Source organism: Saccopteryx bilineata, chromosome 4 (assembly GCF_036850765.1).
Source record: "Saccopteryx bilineata isolate mSacBil1 chromosome 4, mSacBil1_pri_phased_curated, whole genome shotgun sequence".
NCBI classification, from domain to species: domain Eukaryota; kingdom Metazoa; phylum Chordata; class Mammalia; order Chiroptera; family Emballonuridae; genus Saccopteryx; species Saccopteryx bilineata.
In genome coordinates this window covers 178,848,980-178,863,992 of record NC_089493.1, presented here as the reverse complement: position 1 = coordinate 178,863,992, position 15,013 = coordinate 178,848,980, and the positions used below count along the sequence as shown (strand labels likewise).

Below are 15,013 nucleotides of genomic sequence, written 5' to 3'. Positions count from 1 at the left end.
ACCCAGGTTTGAGACTCTGGGGTTGCCAGCTTGAGCGCGAGCTCATCTGGTTTGAGCAAAGCTCACCAGCCTGAGCCCAAGCTTGCTGGCTTGAGCATGGTGTCACTCAGTCTGCTGTAGCCCCAGGTCAAGACACATATGAGAAAGCAATCAATGAACAACTAAGGTGTCTCACCTGACCTGTGGTGGCGCAGTGGATAAAGCCTGGTATGCTGAGGTTGCCAGTTCAAAACCCCGGGCTTGCCTGGTCAAGGCACATACAGGAGTTGATGCTTCCTGCTCCTCCCCCTGTTCTCTCTCTCTCTTTAATCTCTCTCTCTCACCAATAAAAATGAATAAATAGAATCTTAAAAAACAACAACAAAAAAAACTAAGGTGTCTCAATGATGAACTGATGCTTCTCATCTCTTTTCCTTCCTGTCTGTCCCTCTCTCGCTCTGTGTCACACACACACACATACACACACACACAAAAGAATGTGGTACCTATCCTTACCAAACCCTTCCAAAAAACAGAAGAAGCAATACTTTCTAACACATTTTATGAGGCCAACATAATCCTGATATCAAAACCTGGCATGAACAACACACACACACACAAAAATCAAGATCTCTGATGAATACTACAAAATCCTAAACAAGGCCCTGGCCAGTTGGCTCAGTGGTAGAGCGTCCGCCTGGCGTGCTCAAGTCCCGGGTGCTAAAGTCGGCCAGGGCACACAGGAGAAGCGCCCATCTGCTTCTCCACCCCTCCCTCTCTTCTTCCTCTCTGTCTCTCTCTTCCCCTCCCGCAGCCAAGGCTCCATTGGAGCAAAGATGGCCCGGGCGCTGGGGATGGCTCCTTGGCCTCTGCCCCAGGCGCTAGAGTGGCTCTGGTCGCGACAGAGCGACGCCCCGGATGGGCAGATCATCGCCCCCTGGTGGGCGTGCCGGGTGGATCCCTGTCGGGTGCATGCGGGAGTCTGTCTGACTGCCTCTCCGTTTCCAGCTTCAGATAAATAAATAAATAAATAAATAAATAAATAAATAAATAATCCTAAACAAAATACTAGCAAATAGAAAACAACAATACATTTAAAAATATATAATGATCAAGTGGGGTTTATTCCAAGAGCACAAGGATGGTTCAACATATACAATCTATATAATATACCACATTAACAAAACAAAGGATAAAAATTATATGATCTTATCAATAGTTACAAAAAATCCATTTGATAACATACAACCTTTTAGGATTAAAACATTCAATATAATGCATATAAAAGAAAAGTACTTCAACATAAAAAAGGCCACATATGACACTCAGCCAATATCACTCTCAATGGTGAAAGGCTGAAAGCTTTTCCTCTAAAATCAGAAACAAGACAGAATGCCCACTCTCACCACCCTTATTTAACAGAGTTCTGGAAGAACGAGCTAGAGCAGCAATCAGGCAAAAGAAAGAAATAAAAGGTACCCAAATTAGGAAGGAAGAAGTAAAACTACCCCATTTGCAGGTGACATGATTCTGTATATAGAAAACCACTCCAGTGGCCTGACCTGTGGCGGCACAGTGTATAAAGCATCAACCTGGAATGCTGAAGTTGCCAGTTCAAAACCCTGGGCTTGCCTGACCAGGCGGTGGCACAGTGGATAGAGCGTCGGACTGGGATGTGGAAGACTCAGGTTCGAGACCCCGAGGTCACCAGCTTGAGCATGGGCTCATCTGGTTTGATCAAAAATTCACCAGCTTGGACCCAAGGTCGCTGGCTCAAGCAAGGGGTTACTCGGTCTGCTGAGGGCCCGTGGTCAAGGCACATATGAGAAAGCAATCAATGAACAACTAAGGTGTCGCAATGCGCAACGAAAAACTAATGATTGATGCTTCTCATCTCTCTGTTCCTGTCTGTCTGTCCCTGTCTATCCCTCACTCTGATTCTCTCTCTCTCTGTAAAAAAATTAAAAAAAAACAAAAAACCCTGAGCTTGCCTCGCCTAGTCAACGCACTTATGGGATTGATGATTCCTACTCCTCCCCCTCTTCTCTCTCTTCTCTATCTAAAATGAATAAATTTTAAAATCTAAAAAAAAAAAGGAAGATGCTCCAACCAATTGAGCTCCCTGGCTGGAGTCCTATATTTATTTATTGTTTCTAATAGTAGCAGCACCTCAGTTGTCCACTGACTGCTTTCCCATATGGGCTTTGATTGGGGGGGGGGGGGGAAACGCGCGCACACCGGTGGAGCTCCCACCAAGCCAGCAACCTTGTGCTCAAGCCAGAGACCTTTGGGTTCAAGCCAAGGACCACAGAGTCATGTTTATGATCCCACGCTCAAGCTGGCGACCCGGCTCTCAAGCTGATGAGCACGCACTCAAGCCGGCAACCTCAGGTTTGGAACCTGGGTCCTCAGAGTTCCAGGCCAATGCTCTACCCACAGCATGACTGCCTAGTCAGGCTTAGTGACTGAGGTGCAGTGATAGAAGGTAACCTAAAAAAGCAAAGTAGGCAAATTCTAAGGGCTATGCCCTCTATTTTCTTCATTAGCCCATCTCTTCATCCCCTTAAACCAAGAATCTACGACCATCTCTTCATCCCCTTAAACCAAGAATCTACGACCACCTCTTCATCCCCTTAAACCAAGAATCTACGACAAAGCTAAAATAATGAGAACTCAATAACAGTTTATAATGACACAAACAGCAATGGCAGCTAGAATTTAGGGTGGAATTATTACATGTCACACACTGTACTAAACATTTCATATGCATTATCTCATATAATCCTCATAAAAATCTGTAAGGTAGTTACTAATATTCCTCACATAGCATATCCGAACTGAAACTTAGAAAGGACAAGTTTCCCAAAATCAAACGTTAAAAAGTAGATCTGTGCCCATCTGTCTCCAAAGCCTATATAAACCAAAATAAATGCTAAGTGCACTGATCAGAAAATTTACAGATTATCAGTCTCCAAATATCAATAGCTGTACTGCAAAAGAGGACAATAAGAAGGGGGCGGGAAAGGGTTCTTCCCAGTCCTGACCTAACCACATTCCCTAATCTTGAAGAACGCTTTTGTCCTGAGGTCAAAGAATGTTCTGGAGAGTAAAGTATAAAGCTTCAAAACTTCCTATAACTGAGAGACCTTACAGGTTATTTTGCTTTTGAGAGTTCCAAGCTCCTTTTCGGAAAAATGGGTATAGCGGTATGAATACTACACAGGATGTTAAGAGAATGAGATAACGCACAGAAGGCGATTGACACAATGCCACGCACGACGTGAGCCGCGGCCATGGGTCACACAGTCCCTGCTCTTGTAAGCGAGAACGAGAGCCGTAACCAGGAGAGCTGGACGTTGCGACACGGTTGGGAGAGTCAAACCACGTTCAGAAAGCTCAGAACAGACTGTTTAGAAAAGGCACTTACAATATCCCTTGGGTGACAGACGCTCCTGATGCCCTGAAGGCTATGTAATAAGGCGGCGAATGGTGAGGTGACAAAGCGGGACTGTCGCTGTCACCTCCATAGCCCCAGGCCCAAAGCAGAGCCTGGCACAAAGGCTCTTAGTAGTTGACTGACAGAGCGGTAAGGAGGCCTTCGGCCCTTCTGAAACTCCGAGGCGACTTACCCCAAAGCCAGTTTCCCCCTCAGATTCTGCATCCATAACGCACCTGCAACAGCAACACAAGCTGTCAACTCAGATTCCCAATTCCACTCCCTTCTACCGCCCCTTAACCACTAAGAAATCCTTACCAAGACGCTCCAGCACCGCCGCCGCCATCTTTCTCCCACCCTCTACGGAAGCCTCCGAGCTCATTCACCGTCTGACGAGACGCATGCGCAACTCCCCGCTTTTCCTCCCCCCCTCCCCCCGCAGAAAATTCACACCCGCGCTGTTGTTATGGAGACCAGGAGCAAGCGGCCGGCGTTTAAGGTGTGGTCAGCCCAACGTGGCTTGGGAATTGAATGACTTAAAGGCAGCAACTAGTGAGTTTTCGGAAATTAACTGGGATTCAGAAAAACTGAAATATCACTGCACAAATGGTCTGAAAGGATTAGGAAAACAGAGACCGTGAACAAGCCGCCTAACTTGGGTGGGCCTCAGTTTTCTATTCAGTAAAATAGTCAGAAAAATGATCCCTACAAGCAGTTTTGTTTTAAGATCATTAGAGATCATGTGGAAAGCCCTTTTATAAAATAAACAGTTCAAATATAAAAGTATGATGTTCTAATCCCTATTCATCTCCAGGTTGACCTACAAGAGATAAAAGTTAACAATCATTGGGCACTTGCTACTATGTATGTCCAGCAGGCATTTCACTAAATCTCGTATTCCTAACATCAATCCAACAAGGCGTGGATTATGGTCTTCCTTCTTTAAAATGAATAGATTTAGGATAGGTTAAAGATAACTGGCAAAACCAGTAGTTAATCTAGGGCTAGAGGATGCCTCCAAAGTTAGTGCCCCTACCCACATCCAAAGTATGTCAACGTAAGAAACCTCCAAATCTGTAAAAATTTTTACGAGTTTATTTGAGCCAAACTGTCGACAACTGCTAGGAAACAAAGTCTCAACGGATTAAGAAAGTGCTCCGGAAAATGGAAGTTTCACCACACTATACATTAGAATCAAAGGGGAAGATTTCAAAAGCATGTTATCTGGTACCTACATTATTGTAGCTGCAAAAGACAACAGACAGGCTTAAGGTAAGCATTGACCTTTGTTAGAGAAAAATACCTCCCTAGGTCATGTCTACCCATCATAAACTGTTTTTAGTTAGAAAGTCTCAATTTCAGACCATCTAATGTGGTTACTTTAGGTCTCTGAGTTTGCAAGGCCACCATGCAGGCTTCCCTTGAGCTTGTCAGGTTCAGCATGTGGCCCTTCTATTGTCCACAGATATAGCAAGTTTCAATTGCTACATATGCAGAAGTGCCAGATACCCACTGCAAACAAGCAATACTGGAGTGGGATCAGTGTAAATCCAGAAATCTGAACCGTTCAGCATGTTTGAGTTGGAAGGAAACTTCCATTCTTTTTTCTCCACAGCACTTACCCCGTACAGTTTCACAGAGTTGACATTCAATCAAATTGAGTCACTATTCTTCTCCTTAACTTACCAAGAACCCAGAACTAGAATTTCTACCCAATTGCACAAACTCTTTCCTTTTTGAATTCTGATTCGAACTTTTATATTTTAACTGGCTTCTTGTACATATCTTTAGAGCATTTCCAGAGCTAGCCAAGTGCCCTGATATATACTGTACAAAAAATACTTGATGGGACAAAGTTAAACAGGGCCAAAGAATAAACCGGCAGAGCGGCAAGATGACTCCACCAGTCAAACCCGTTAATTATGTACCTGGACTGTATGAGCAAGAATGCCTTAACCTCGGGGCTGAGCTCAAGAAATAACTCCCTGCCGCCGCAGGCGATACTGGAAGGCAAAACGACCGGAATGCGGCGCCCCTACCCTCTTCCAAAGCCCTGCGACGGCTGGAGCAGAGCGCGCAGTGAGGCCTGGGCCTCGGCGCACGCCGTAGTAGCCGCCCGGGGAGGCGGGGCTCCGAGTTAACCCCGCCCCCTTCCCGGCTACAGCGTGGGACTGCAAACCGCCTGTCCCAGTGACTCCTTCCCTCTTCCCTGTGGCTGGTAATCATGGGCCAGGAGCCACGCACGCTGCCGCCTTCCCCTAACTGGTACTGCGCCCGATGCAGCGATGCCGTGCCTGGGGGTCTCTTTGGGTTCGCGGCGCGGAACTCCGTCTTTCTTGTCCGCGTGGGCCCGGGCGCTGGCGCGATCCCTGGGACGCCCCCTTTTCGAGGTAACTCCCTGTCTCTACCCCCACCTTCCCTGCATTTCTTCCATTCCCTGGGGGCGCCGAGTGTACGTCTTCAGCCTCCCCCCTTAACTGATGGAGAAACTGAGGCCCAGGCAGAGAGAAAAGTCTGCTCACAACCCCTAAGCCGAGTCTCGTCCGGATCTCCAATGTTGAGCTACCCAAGGCTGTGGATGAGCGGTCCCGCCTCCTGGCGCTCTCACGTGGGACTGCTCGCTTACTAGAAAGTTATCCCTGTCTAGATCCAGGCATTTTTAACATCTGAGGGACTCCCCCCCTTACCCAGTGTGCGTGGACCCCTTAGAAGCCTTCCAGGGATTGGGGGCTTCCTACAGCGTCAAGGCCCTAAGCAAGAACCTACAAATATATGACACTCATTTCTGTAAAGTGGATGAGTTGAGCTAAATCCTTTTAAGCTCCAAACTAGATTTTGATTATGCCTTGAAGTATGGCACGCCAGATACTCTATTTCAAACGATGTCTGGCCAGATCCAAATAAAAATTACTTATACTTTTCATTTGGGCTGTGAACTAGGCACATCAGGGAATATCAGCTGCACTTTACAGTTGAGGCAACTGAGGTTCAAGGAGATAAAATGACTTGCTTGCAGTCACGTGGCAGAGCCAGTATCCACAGTTGGGGTTTCTGAATGTGAGTCCCTGGATACCTTCGTTATACCATGGGATAAGTGAGATCTCTGCATTCATCATCTAACAACAGTATGCCAGAAATCTTAGGTAGCACTTTAACTTGGAGTCTGGTTTTGCTTGAAGTCATAGGGGAGTTGGTGGGACACACCGAAAGAGTCTCTGGCTTCACATTTTCTCATCACCCGGATCAGTACAACCTTTGTGCCACCAGCTCCGATGATGGGACTGTGAAAATCTGGGATGTAGAGACCAAAACAGTTGTGACGGAACACGCACTCCATCAGGTACGGTGGCTTATTGGTCTCCCAGACTGCTATACGTACATCTGTGCCGAGGGTTCTTCTGCCTCAAGAATAGTTTCTCTGGCACACCTGTGCAACATAACTTTTATAACTGCATTCACTAATTAGAAAAGAAACTCTGTAGGAAATCTTTTTGGAAGGCAACATTGTAAACCAAAGGTCAGCAAACTACACTGCAGCCTGTTTTTGCAAATAGACAGTCATTCATTTAAGTACTGTCCACTATTTAAGTAATGGCTGCTTGTATGCTACAATCTCAGAGTTGAGTAGTTGCAACAGAAACAATGTGGCCCACAAAATCTAAAATATTTACTATCTGGTTCTTTACATCAAATAGACTCCTGACATAACACTGTAAATCTGTACATGAAACTTGTTTCTAAACCAGATGATTAGTTGATATACCTGCCTTTTGAGACACTGTAGGAACCCTGACCAGATAGCTCGATTGGTAGAGCATCAGCCTGAAGTGCCGAGGTTACTGGTTTGATCCCCGGTCTGGGCACACACAGGAATGGAATGATGCTCCTGCCTCTCTCCTCTCTCTCCTTCTTCCTTCCTCTATGGCTAAAATCAATCAATGAAATTAAAAAATAAAAAAGAAATGTAGGAAAGGAAAAGACTTAGTTAATCTTAGTAAGAACTTTGCAGGAAGGAAGAAGTTATTTTAAGTGGTTTTTTATCCTTATTAGCCTAAATTCTACCATTTGGTTAGTATAGTCTTGCTATATAAGTGGTAGTAACTACTTATTAGGTACCTATAACATGTCTAGTATTATACTGGTTAAAAACTAAGTGAAGTCTGACCAGGTGGTGGCGCAGTGGATAGAGCATCGGACTGGGATGCGGAGGACCCAGGTTCGAGATCCTGAGGTCGCCAGCTTGAGCGCGGACTCATCGAGTTTGAGCAAAGCTCACCAGCTTGAACCCAAGGTCGCTGGCTCGAGCAAGGGATTACTCTGTCTGCTGAAGGCCCCCGGTCAAGGCACATATGAGAGAGCAATCAATGAACAGCTAAGGTGTCACAACGAAAAACTAATGATTAATGCTTCTCATCTCTCTGTTCCTGTCTGTCTGCCCCTATCTATCCCTCTCTCTGACTCTGTCTCTGGGAAAAAAAAAAAAGTTCTAAATCATAAACAACTGAAGAGAAATACAATTTAAAAGAATTTGGTTACACTTTCCCCTAAGGAGTAAGACAATAAAGGCTGAATTATTTTAAAAAAAAAAAAAAAAAAAAAAAAAACTAAGTAAAAATCCGGCATTGACAAATGAAAAGCAAACATATATTTGTTTTGTGTTAAAGCATACAATATCAGCATTGCATTGGTCCCCTCGAGTAAAGGACTTAATAGTATCTGGAGATGAAAAAGGAGTGGTTTTCTGTTACTGGCTTAACAGAAATGACAGCCAGCACCTCTTCAAAGAACCCAGGACAATTTTCTGTCTCACTTGCTCACCTCATCATGAAGATTTAGTAGCCATTGGGTAAGTACTGTACTATCTGTGTGGATTGTTTGTTTTTGCTTATGATCATATTTTACATTTGCTTTACCGCCTGCCCCTTATTCTCAAAGGAAACCACTTGCAGATGTTAACCTCTCACTCTCCCGCTGAGCCCCTGGTATCATTTGTTCCTGTGACCTCCAGGTCCTGTCTCTCCCACTGTCTGTTTGTAATACCTTGCTTCCCACGATACCGTAGTTCCCTCCATCATATTTGATTTCTCCGTTCAGCCTCCATGGGTAGAAATTTTCCTCTTTCACCTTTTCCTCCCTCTTTACTTGCTGTCAGATAGAACTTTTACTTCCAGAGTGTCAAACGACTCAACTCTACCTGCTTCTCAGCTCTCCCTTGAGGGGAAAAGTGATCTGGCATAGGGACCTCTCTCCTTATTCATCACCAAGGCTGTGGCACATGCGCTGCCGGAGTGGGCCTCCCCCTTTCTCTTACCACTCAATCTACTTCTCTCCAAAAGATGTCTGTTCACTCCGGTTTGAAGACTGGATAAGCATTAGAATGTTGGGAGGAGAAAGTCTGACTGGAGAGGATTCAGGAGACGGGAGTTGAGGGTATTAGGTAGTAGAGAACACACGGAGATAACTTCTTCACCGTTTGTTACAGAATAGTGTGCACAAACATGAAGCCAGGAGCTATGGGGAGGGGAGTTAAGGGCATATTAAATTGGAAGGTAACAAGGGCAGGTTTTACTTTGCTGGAAATGAGGCAGAAGAGGGAGAGCTTGTTGCAGGGGTAAACCATGCTAAATGCACGATTGATAGGAGTGACATGAAGTCAAGAGGGGACTGGATCCAGATCACGAGTAGAAGGAACAGCTGAGACTATGGAATTAGGAGCAGGTGGATTGGTAGATCTGGTTAGAAAGAGGGTGCTTCGTTCTGACAGCTTCTGATTTTCTCAGTGAGGCATAAGTCAGAGAGGAGGTGGAGTCAAGTCCAGGGCAGGGATGGGAGTGGATGCAGGAATAAGGAATGAAAACAGTCATCTCACAATAAGAAAAGGAACTTACTGAGAGAAATTGTAGATCCATTGGTCCCTGGTGAGTGCCAAGCTAAGGGTCACAGTCATGACTTTAAACTACTCAAACTGGTTGAGGAAGGAGATGGTTGAACTCAACTAGGTTTGAGGTTTTATGGAGTTGATACCCCTGAGAGAGGGGGTCAAGGAGATTAGGGTTTTCTAAAGGAGTGATTATAGTGATGGATCATGAGATCTGTGCTGCATGGGGGGGAGGGGGGGAGGAAGGTAGGTGGGGTGAGTAATAGTACAAATGGGAGGGGTCTGTAGGTCGGCGGTCTCTGTGCAATGGGGGTACTAGAGAGAGGGGGCAGAAACAGTGGTGGGCAGGGGTCTGAGAAGGTGAAAGCAAACTGACCTTGAGAGAAGAGCTGGAATTCACAAGAAGAGCAGAGTTTTTCAGGGACAGTCAGACCCAGGATTGAAGAAGAGTGATTCATCTTCCAAGGATCTTCGAAATGCCTATTTTGTTACATATCTCGGTGGTTTTTCAAAGTCTGTGTCTTCAAAGATCAATACAGTCTATGATTTCTTTTTCTTTTTTTTTCAATAAAGTTGTAATGGGGAAAAAAAATTTATAAAAGGAGAAAACTAAATAGATAAAGCTGTTAAAGGTATTTTTCCCTGTGGGTTTGTGTCCTACCCAGGTACCAAAAGAAGAAAAGGTATTTTTCCCTGTAGAATTATCTAGTGTGTAGGAAATGCAAATAGGTACACACACTTTGGAGAGCAGTTTTGCACTTTTTAGTAAAGCAGCAATGTATGTATTTTACATCCTGACAGTTCCATTACTAGGCATCAAACCTGAAATTGTCTTAGCAGCATTTTTTGTTTGTAATACCTAAAAATGTAAGCCTTCAAGAGGAAATGAATAAAGACACCTGAGGTGTATTCACACAGTGGAGCACTGCACAACAGTATGAAGGGCTGCCCAGCAGCTAGAGTTACATGTGTCAGCGTGGCGAGTCACCAACAGAATGAGTGAAGAAAGCAAGCTGCAGATAGACCCCGTGGTATCATGTGGATGAAGTTTTAAAATACAGAAAATGATTCTTTATCTTACTCAGGAATATAAACAAAGAAAGGCTAGGAATGATATAACAAAATTCATGAAGAGCAGTTTCCCCCTGGGGAATGTTCAGATGAACAGAGGGCATCAACTGTGTTGGAAATTATTTTTTTCTTAGGCTAGGTCAGTGGTCAGCAAACTCATTAGTCAACAGAGCCAAATATCAACAGTAAAACGATTGAAATTTCTTTTGAGAACCAAATTTTCTAAACTTAAACTATATAGGCAGGTACATTCCTTATCGAGATAGCGCCCACACGTGGTATTTTGTGGAAGAGCCACACTCAAGGGGCCAAAGAGCCGCAGTTTGCCGACCAAGGGGCTAGGTGGTAGATACTATACTTTGTGTCTGAAATACTTTATCACTTAAGAAAAAGCTATTAGAATTTCTCAGTTTCTTTTGAATTTCAATAAATGATAGCCTCGGAATATCTACATCTAGAATTTCTAGAGTTCTGCAGCTTTTGTTAAGTTTATAGCTAGAAAAGCAGGAGCACTGGTAAAAAGGAGTTTTTTGAGTGTATTATAACTGTTCGTTTCTAATTACAGGAATTGGTAGGCCCCTACAAGAACTTAGAACTTAACATGCTCCAGTTTAAGCTCTGTGCCAGGTTACATGTACACTGTTACTATTACAAAGTTGACCATGGAGGAGGGTTTAAAAACACTAAGAAGCGCCCAACCAGGCAGTGGCGCAGTGGATAGAGCGTCGGACTGGGATGCAGAGGACCCAGGTTTGAGACCCCAAAGTCTCCTACTTGAGCGTGGGCTAATCTGGTTTGAGCAAGGCTCACCAGCTTGAGCCCAAGGTTGCTGGCTCGAGCAAGGGGTCACTTGCTCTGCTGTAGCCCCTGGGTCAAGGCACATATGAGAAAGCAGTCAATGAACAACTAAGGTGCCACAACAAAGAATTGATGCCTCTCTTCTCATCTCTCCCTTCCTGTCTGTCTGTCCCTATCTGTCTCTCTCTCTGACTCTCTGTCTCTGTCACAAAAAAACTAGAAAGCATAAAATGAACACTTTGAAGAAAAGACAAAATTAATAATTTGTCTTCTTCTCTTCTCCCCAACCCCCAATGCACTTAACTTTTATAATCTACAATAACTCCTAAGCCAAATATTTTAATGGAAAACAAACTGTTTTTCAACTCTTATTTTTCAGCTACAAGGATGGCATGGTGGTTATAATTGACATCAGCAAGAAAGGAGAAGTCATTTACAGGCTTCGGGGCCATGATGATGAGATCCACTCCATAGCCTGGTGTCCTCTGCCGGGCGAAGATGGCTTATCAATAAATCAAGAGGAAAATTCAGGTAGAGGTCATTAGAGGCAGGGTTCAGTACTCTTGCAGTGGGCTGCAAACTCATTAGTCAACAGAGCCAAATACCAACAGTACGATGATTGAAATTTCTTTTGAGAGCCAACTTTTTAAAACTTAAACTATATAGGTAGGTACATTCCTTATCAAGGTAGCGCCTGCACATGGTATCATGTGGAAGAGCCACACTCAAGGGGCCAAAGAGCCGCATGTGGCTTATGAGCCACAGTTTGCCAACCAAGGCTTTAGAGCTAAAGAACACAATGGATAAAACTGTATCATTTAAATGACGTTTAAAACGTTAGGTTTTACAGGTCAGATCTATGAAAGCAATAGCTAAGTTTCAAGAACCCTTGCAAGATACTTTTTCTTTGAGGTAAGCACTTGTTTCATGCAGACTTTTAAAAATTACCATCTCTATCCTAGAAGAACCTGAAATTCCTAATGGGAAAGTTATAGCACAAACTCCAGTAACAAAAGGCTGCTACTTAGCCACTGGAAGCAAAGATCAGACCATCCGAATCTGGAGCTGCTCTAGAGGCCGAGGTAAGATGGATGTTTGATATTTCTTTTGTGATATAACCTGTATTGATCTGGTAGAAGCAGAAAGTTTTTTTAGTCTGCCTTGTACTCAAAATAGATCATATGTCAAAAGCAGTTCTTTTACTTTTCTATCCAGAAAGCTGTTTCCCAGCCTAGCCTGGACTAGAGCTCTGGTCTTAACATCTGGCTTTGGTATTGGAGATGAGGGTTTCTAATACATTCATAGAAGGGTCAGTATTTTGCATGCAGTATGTCTGTTATGAGGCCGGGAATATTGGGACTTGGCAAAGCCTAGATCAGAGGAATGGAAAAGGTCACTAGAGCTAGAGCTTGTAATGCACAAATGGAGAATAAATAATCTGTGCCCAACAGAGAAGTGCACATTTAAATGTAAAAGCTCAGTTAACCCAATTACAGAAACCCTCAGTCATTCAGCTTTCTTTAGCATTTCTTTGAACAGAACTTTTCACCTTAAGACTGAAACTCCAGACAGAGTGGATGTTACCTATGTAGTAAAAATCTAGCCTTTCTTTTTATTGCAGTCTTCTTTCTCCACTTTATTTAAAACCATAGAAGTTTTATTATCTTTGTCCAAATGCATTAGTGTATGTAAAGCAAGTAGCATAGTCAGAGCTTAATCAGTGGTAACTATTATTATTATTTGGGGAAAGAGAATATTTTAAGGTTTATGGACCCTGGCCAGTTAGCTCAGTAGTAGAGCATTGGCCCAGCATGTGGAAGTCCCAGCATCGATGCCCAGTCAGGGCACACAAAAACAACCATCCCAGGCACTGAGGATAGCTCCATGGCCTTGGTCTCAGGCGCTAAAATAGCTCGGTTGCCAAACAACAGAGCTGCCCCAGCCGGGCAGAGCATCACCTGGTAGGGGCTTGCCAGGTGGATCTCGGTCAGGGCGTATGTGGGGAGTCTGTCTCTGCCTCCTCGCCTCTCACTTAATGAAAAATAATAAAAATAAAAATAAGGTTTGCGGGCGGTTTTTGGACATACTTGGCTAATACTCCCAAGTGGAGACAACATCAAGCTAAGAGTCTGTCCAGAAGGGTAACCTTACTAAACTTATGGACAATAGTCTTCAAATTTACTGAATCAGAATCTCAGGTGTTGGGTCCTGACATATGTATTTTTAGAAGTTGCTGCTGATACACCATAGGGACTTAAGAACCACTCGTTAGTAGCAGGTCAGAGGTGGAGGGACAATTTGCTAACTGCCAAATTTGTCACCTTTGTTGGATTTCTTCCCAGCTAGAAGGAAACCCACCCTCTGTCCTTCCAACTTTGGAGAATCAGATTGTGTTACCACCTGGGTGCTCAGTTCTAGTTGGAAACTCATTTTCCCAAACAAACAATATCCTTGATATGTTTAAGTTGCCATGACAGCCTGTAAAAACTTATCTGACTTAGATTAGCTAGACTAGTATTAATTAGCCACTATGCATAATAACGTTACTATGAGAAAATGAGTTTTAAATGCTAAGTAGCCAAAACTAACAAACTTTTAAACCACACACTGTACAGTAGTCCCCTCTACCTGAGAGGAATCCGTTCCTAGAGCCCCAGTGGATGCCGGAAACCACAGGTAGCACCGAACCCCAGATAGACGGTGTTTTTCCTGTAGATACATACGTGTGATAGAGTTTAATTTACAAACCAGGCGCAGTCAGAGATTAATAATAAAATAGAGTGATTATAACGATACACTATATTATGTGAATGACTTTGGGGTCATTATTAAATAAAACAGGGTTACTTGAACACAAGCACTGTGAGTCCACAATAGTCTGATAATCTGATAGCTACTAAGTGACAGATAGGCGGGAGCACAGACAACATGGATGCTTTGGACAGAGGGGTGATTCGTGTCCAGGGCAGGACAGAGAAGCAGGACAGCACAAGATTTCATCACGCAACTCAGAAACAGTACACAATTTAAAAATTATGAATGGTTACTTCTGGAATTTTCCATTTAATATTTATAGACCATGGTTGACCACAGGTTACTGAGACCACAGATACAGGGGGCTACTGCATTGTGTACTGATCATGACTTTACGCACAGAGCTTCCCTATCTTGAGCGCCCACGGGCCTTCTTTTAATCTGCAGATGTGATGACTTTGAAATTGCCCTTCCTGAAGAGAAGAGGAGGGATAGACCCGACTGTCAAGGAGCGCCTTTGGTTGACGCTCCATTGGCCCAAAGATCAGCCAACACAGCTGGTATCTAGCTGTTTTGGGTAAGTCTTTTTTTTGGTCATGCTCTTTGACAGGCGTCCCCAAACTACGGCCCGCGGGCCGCATGCGGCCCCCTGAGGCCATTTATCCGGCCCCCACTGCACTTCTGGAAGGGGCACCTCTTTCATTGGTGGTCAGTGAGAGGAGCACTGAATGTGGCGGCCCTCCAACGGTCTGTGGGACAGTGAACTGGCCCCCTGTGTAAAAAGTTTGGGGACCCCTGCTCTTTGACATACTGTGTTTTCTTCTCTAGTCTTGGGAATTCCTAGACTTTTTTCTAGACACAGAAGATGGAGAAAGCAATGGCTGAGGCCTTATATGTATTATAAGCCATTTGTAATGGAAATATCATGGGACCAATGTCTATGTTATCTGATAACAGAGTTGGGAAAACATGAAATAACTATCGTCTGGTGGTTAAGGGTGTGGACTCTGGCCTGACCAGGAGGTGGCACAGTGGATAGAGCATTAGACTGGAACATGAGGACTCAGATTCAAAACTCCAAGACCACTGGCTTGAGC

At 44.2% G+C, this 15,013-nt stretch overlaps 2 protein-coding genes across 4 annotated transcripts in view; one reads left to right on the top strand and one right to left on the bottom strand.

Annotated features, from left to right (window-relative positions):
- Positions 1-5,482, bottom strand: part of MRPL22 (mitochondrial ribosomal protein L22) — a 32,878-nt gene extending 27,396 nt beyond the window's left edge. The window contains exons 1-2 of one of the 2 annotated variants that reach the window (XM_066273102.1): positions 3,734-3,849; positions 3,609-3,651 (exon numbers count right to left, since the gene is read on the bottom strand). In XM_066273102.1, the coding sequence (XP_066129199.1) occupies positions 3,609-3,651; positions 3,734-3,797 (107 nt within the window). In that variant the 5' untranslated portion in view covers positions 3,798-3,849. Of the gene's footprint in view, positions 1-3,608; positions 3,652-3,733; positions 3,850-5,343 lie in introns of those variants that run through there. The other variant, XM_066273103.1, reaches the window with a different exon arrangement.
- Positions 5,483-5,580: 98 nt separating this feature from the next.
- The window catches only part of GEMIN5 (gem nuclear organelle associated protein 5), a 42,364-nt gene continuing 32,931 nt past the window's right edge, over positions 5,581-15,013 (top strand). Inside the window, exons 1-6 of one of the 2 annotated variants that reach the window (XM_066273101.1) lie at positions 5,581-5,805; positions 6,595-6,755; positions 8,080-8,261; positions 11,542-11,693; positions 12,128-12,244; positions 14,364-14,493. In XM_066273101.1, coding sequence (XP_066129198.1) covers positions 5,640-5,805; positions 6,595-6,755; positions 8,080-8,261; positions 11,542-11,693; positions 12,128-12,244; positions 14,364-14,493 — 908 coding nt within the window. In that variant the 5' untranslated portion in view covers positions 5,581-5,639. Of the gene's footprint in view, positions 5,806-6,594; positions 6,756-8,079; positions 8,262-11,541; positions 11,694-12,124; positions 12,245-14,363; positions 14,494-15,013 lie in introns of both variants that reach the window. The other variant, XM_066273100.1, reaches the window with a different exon arrangement.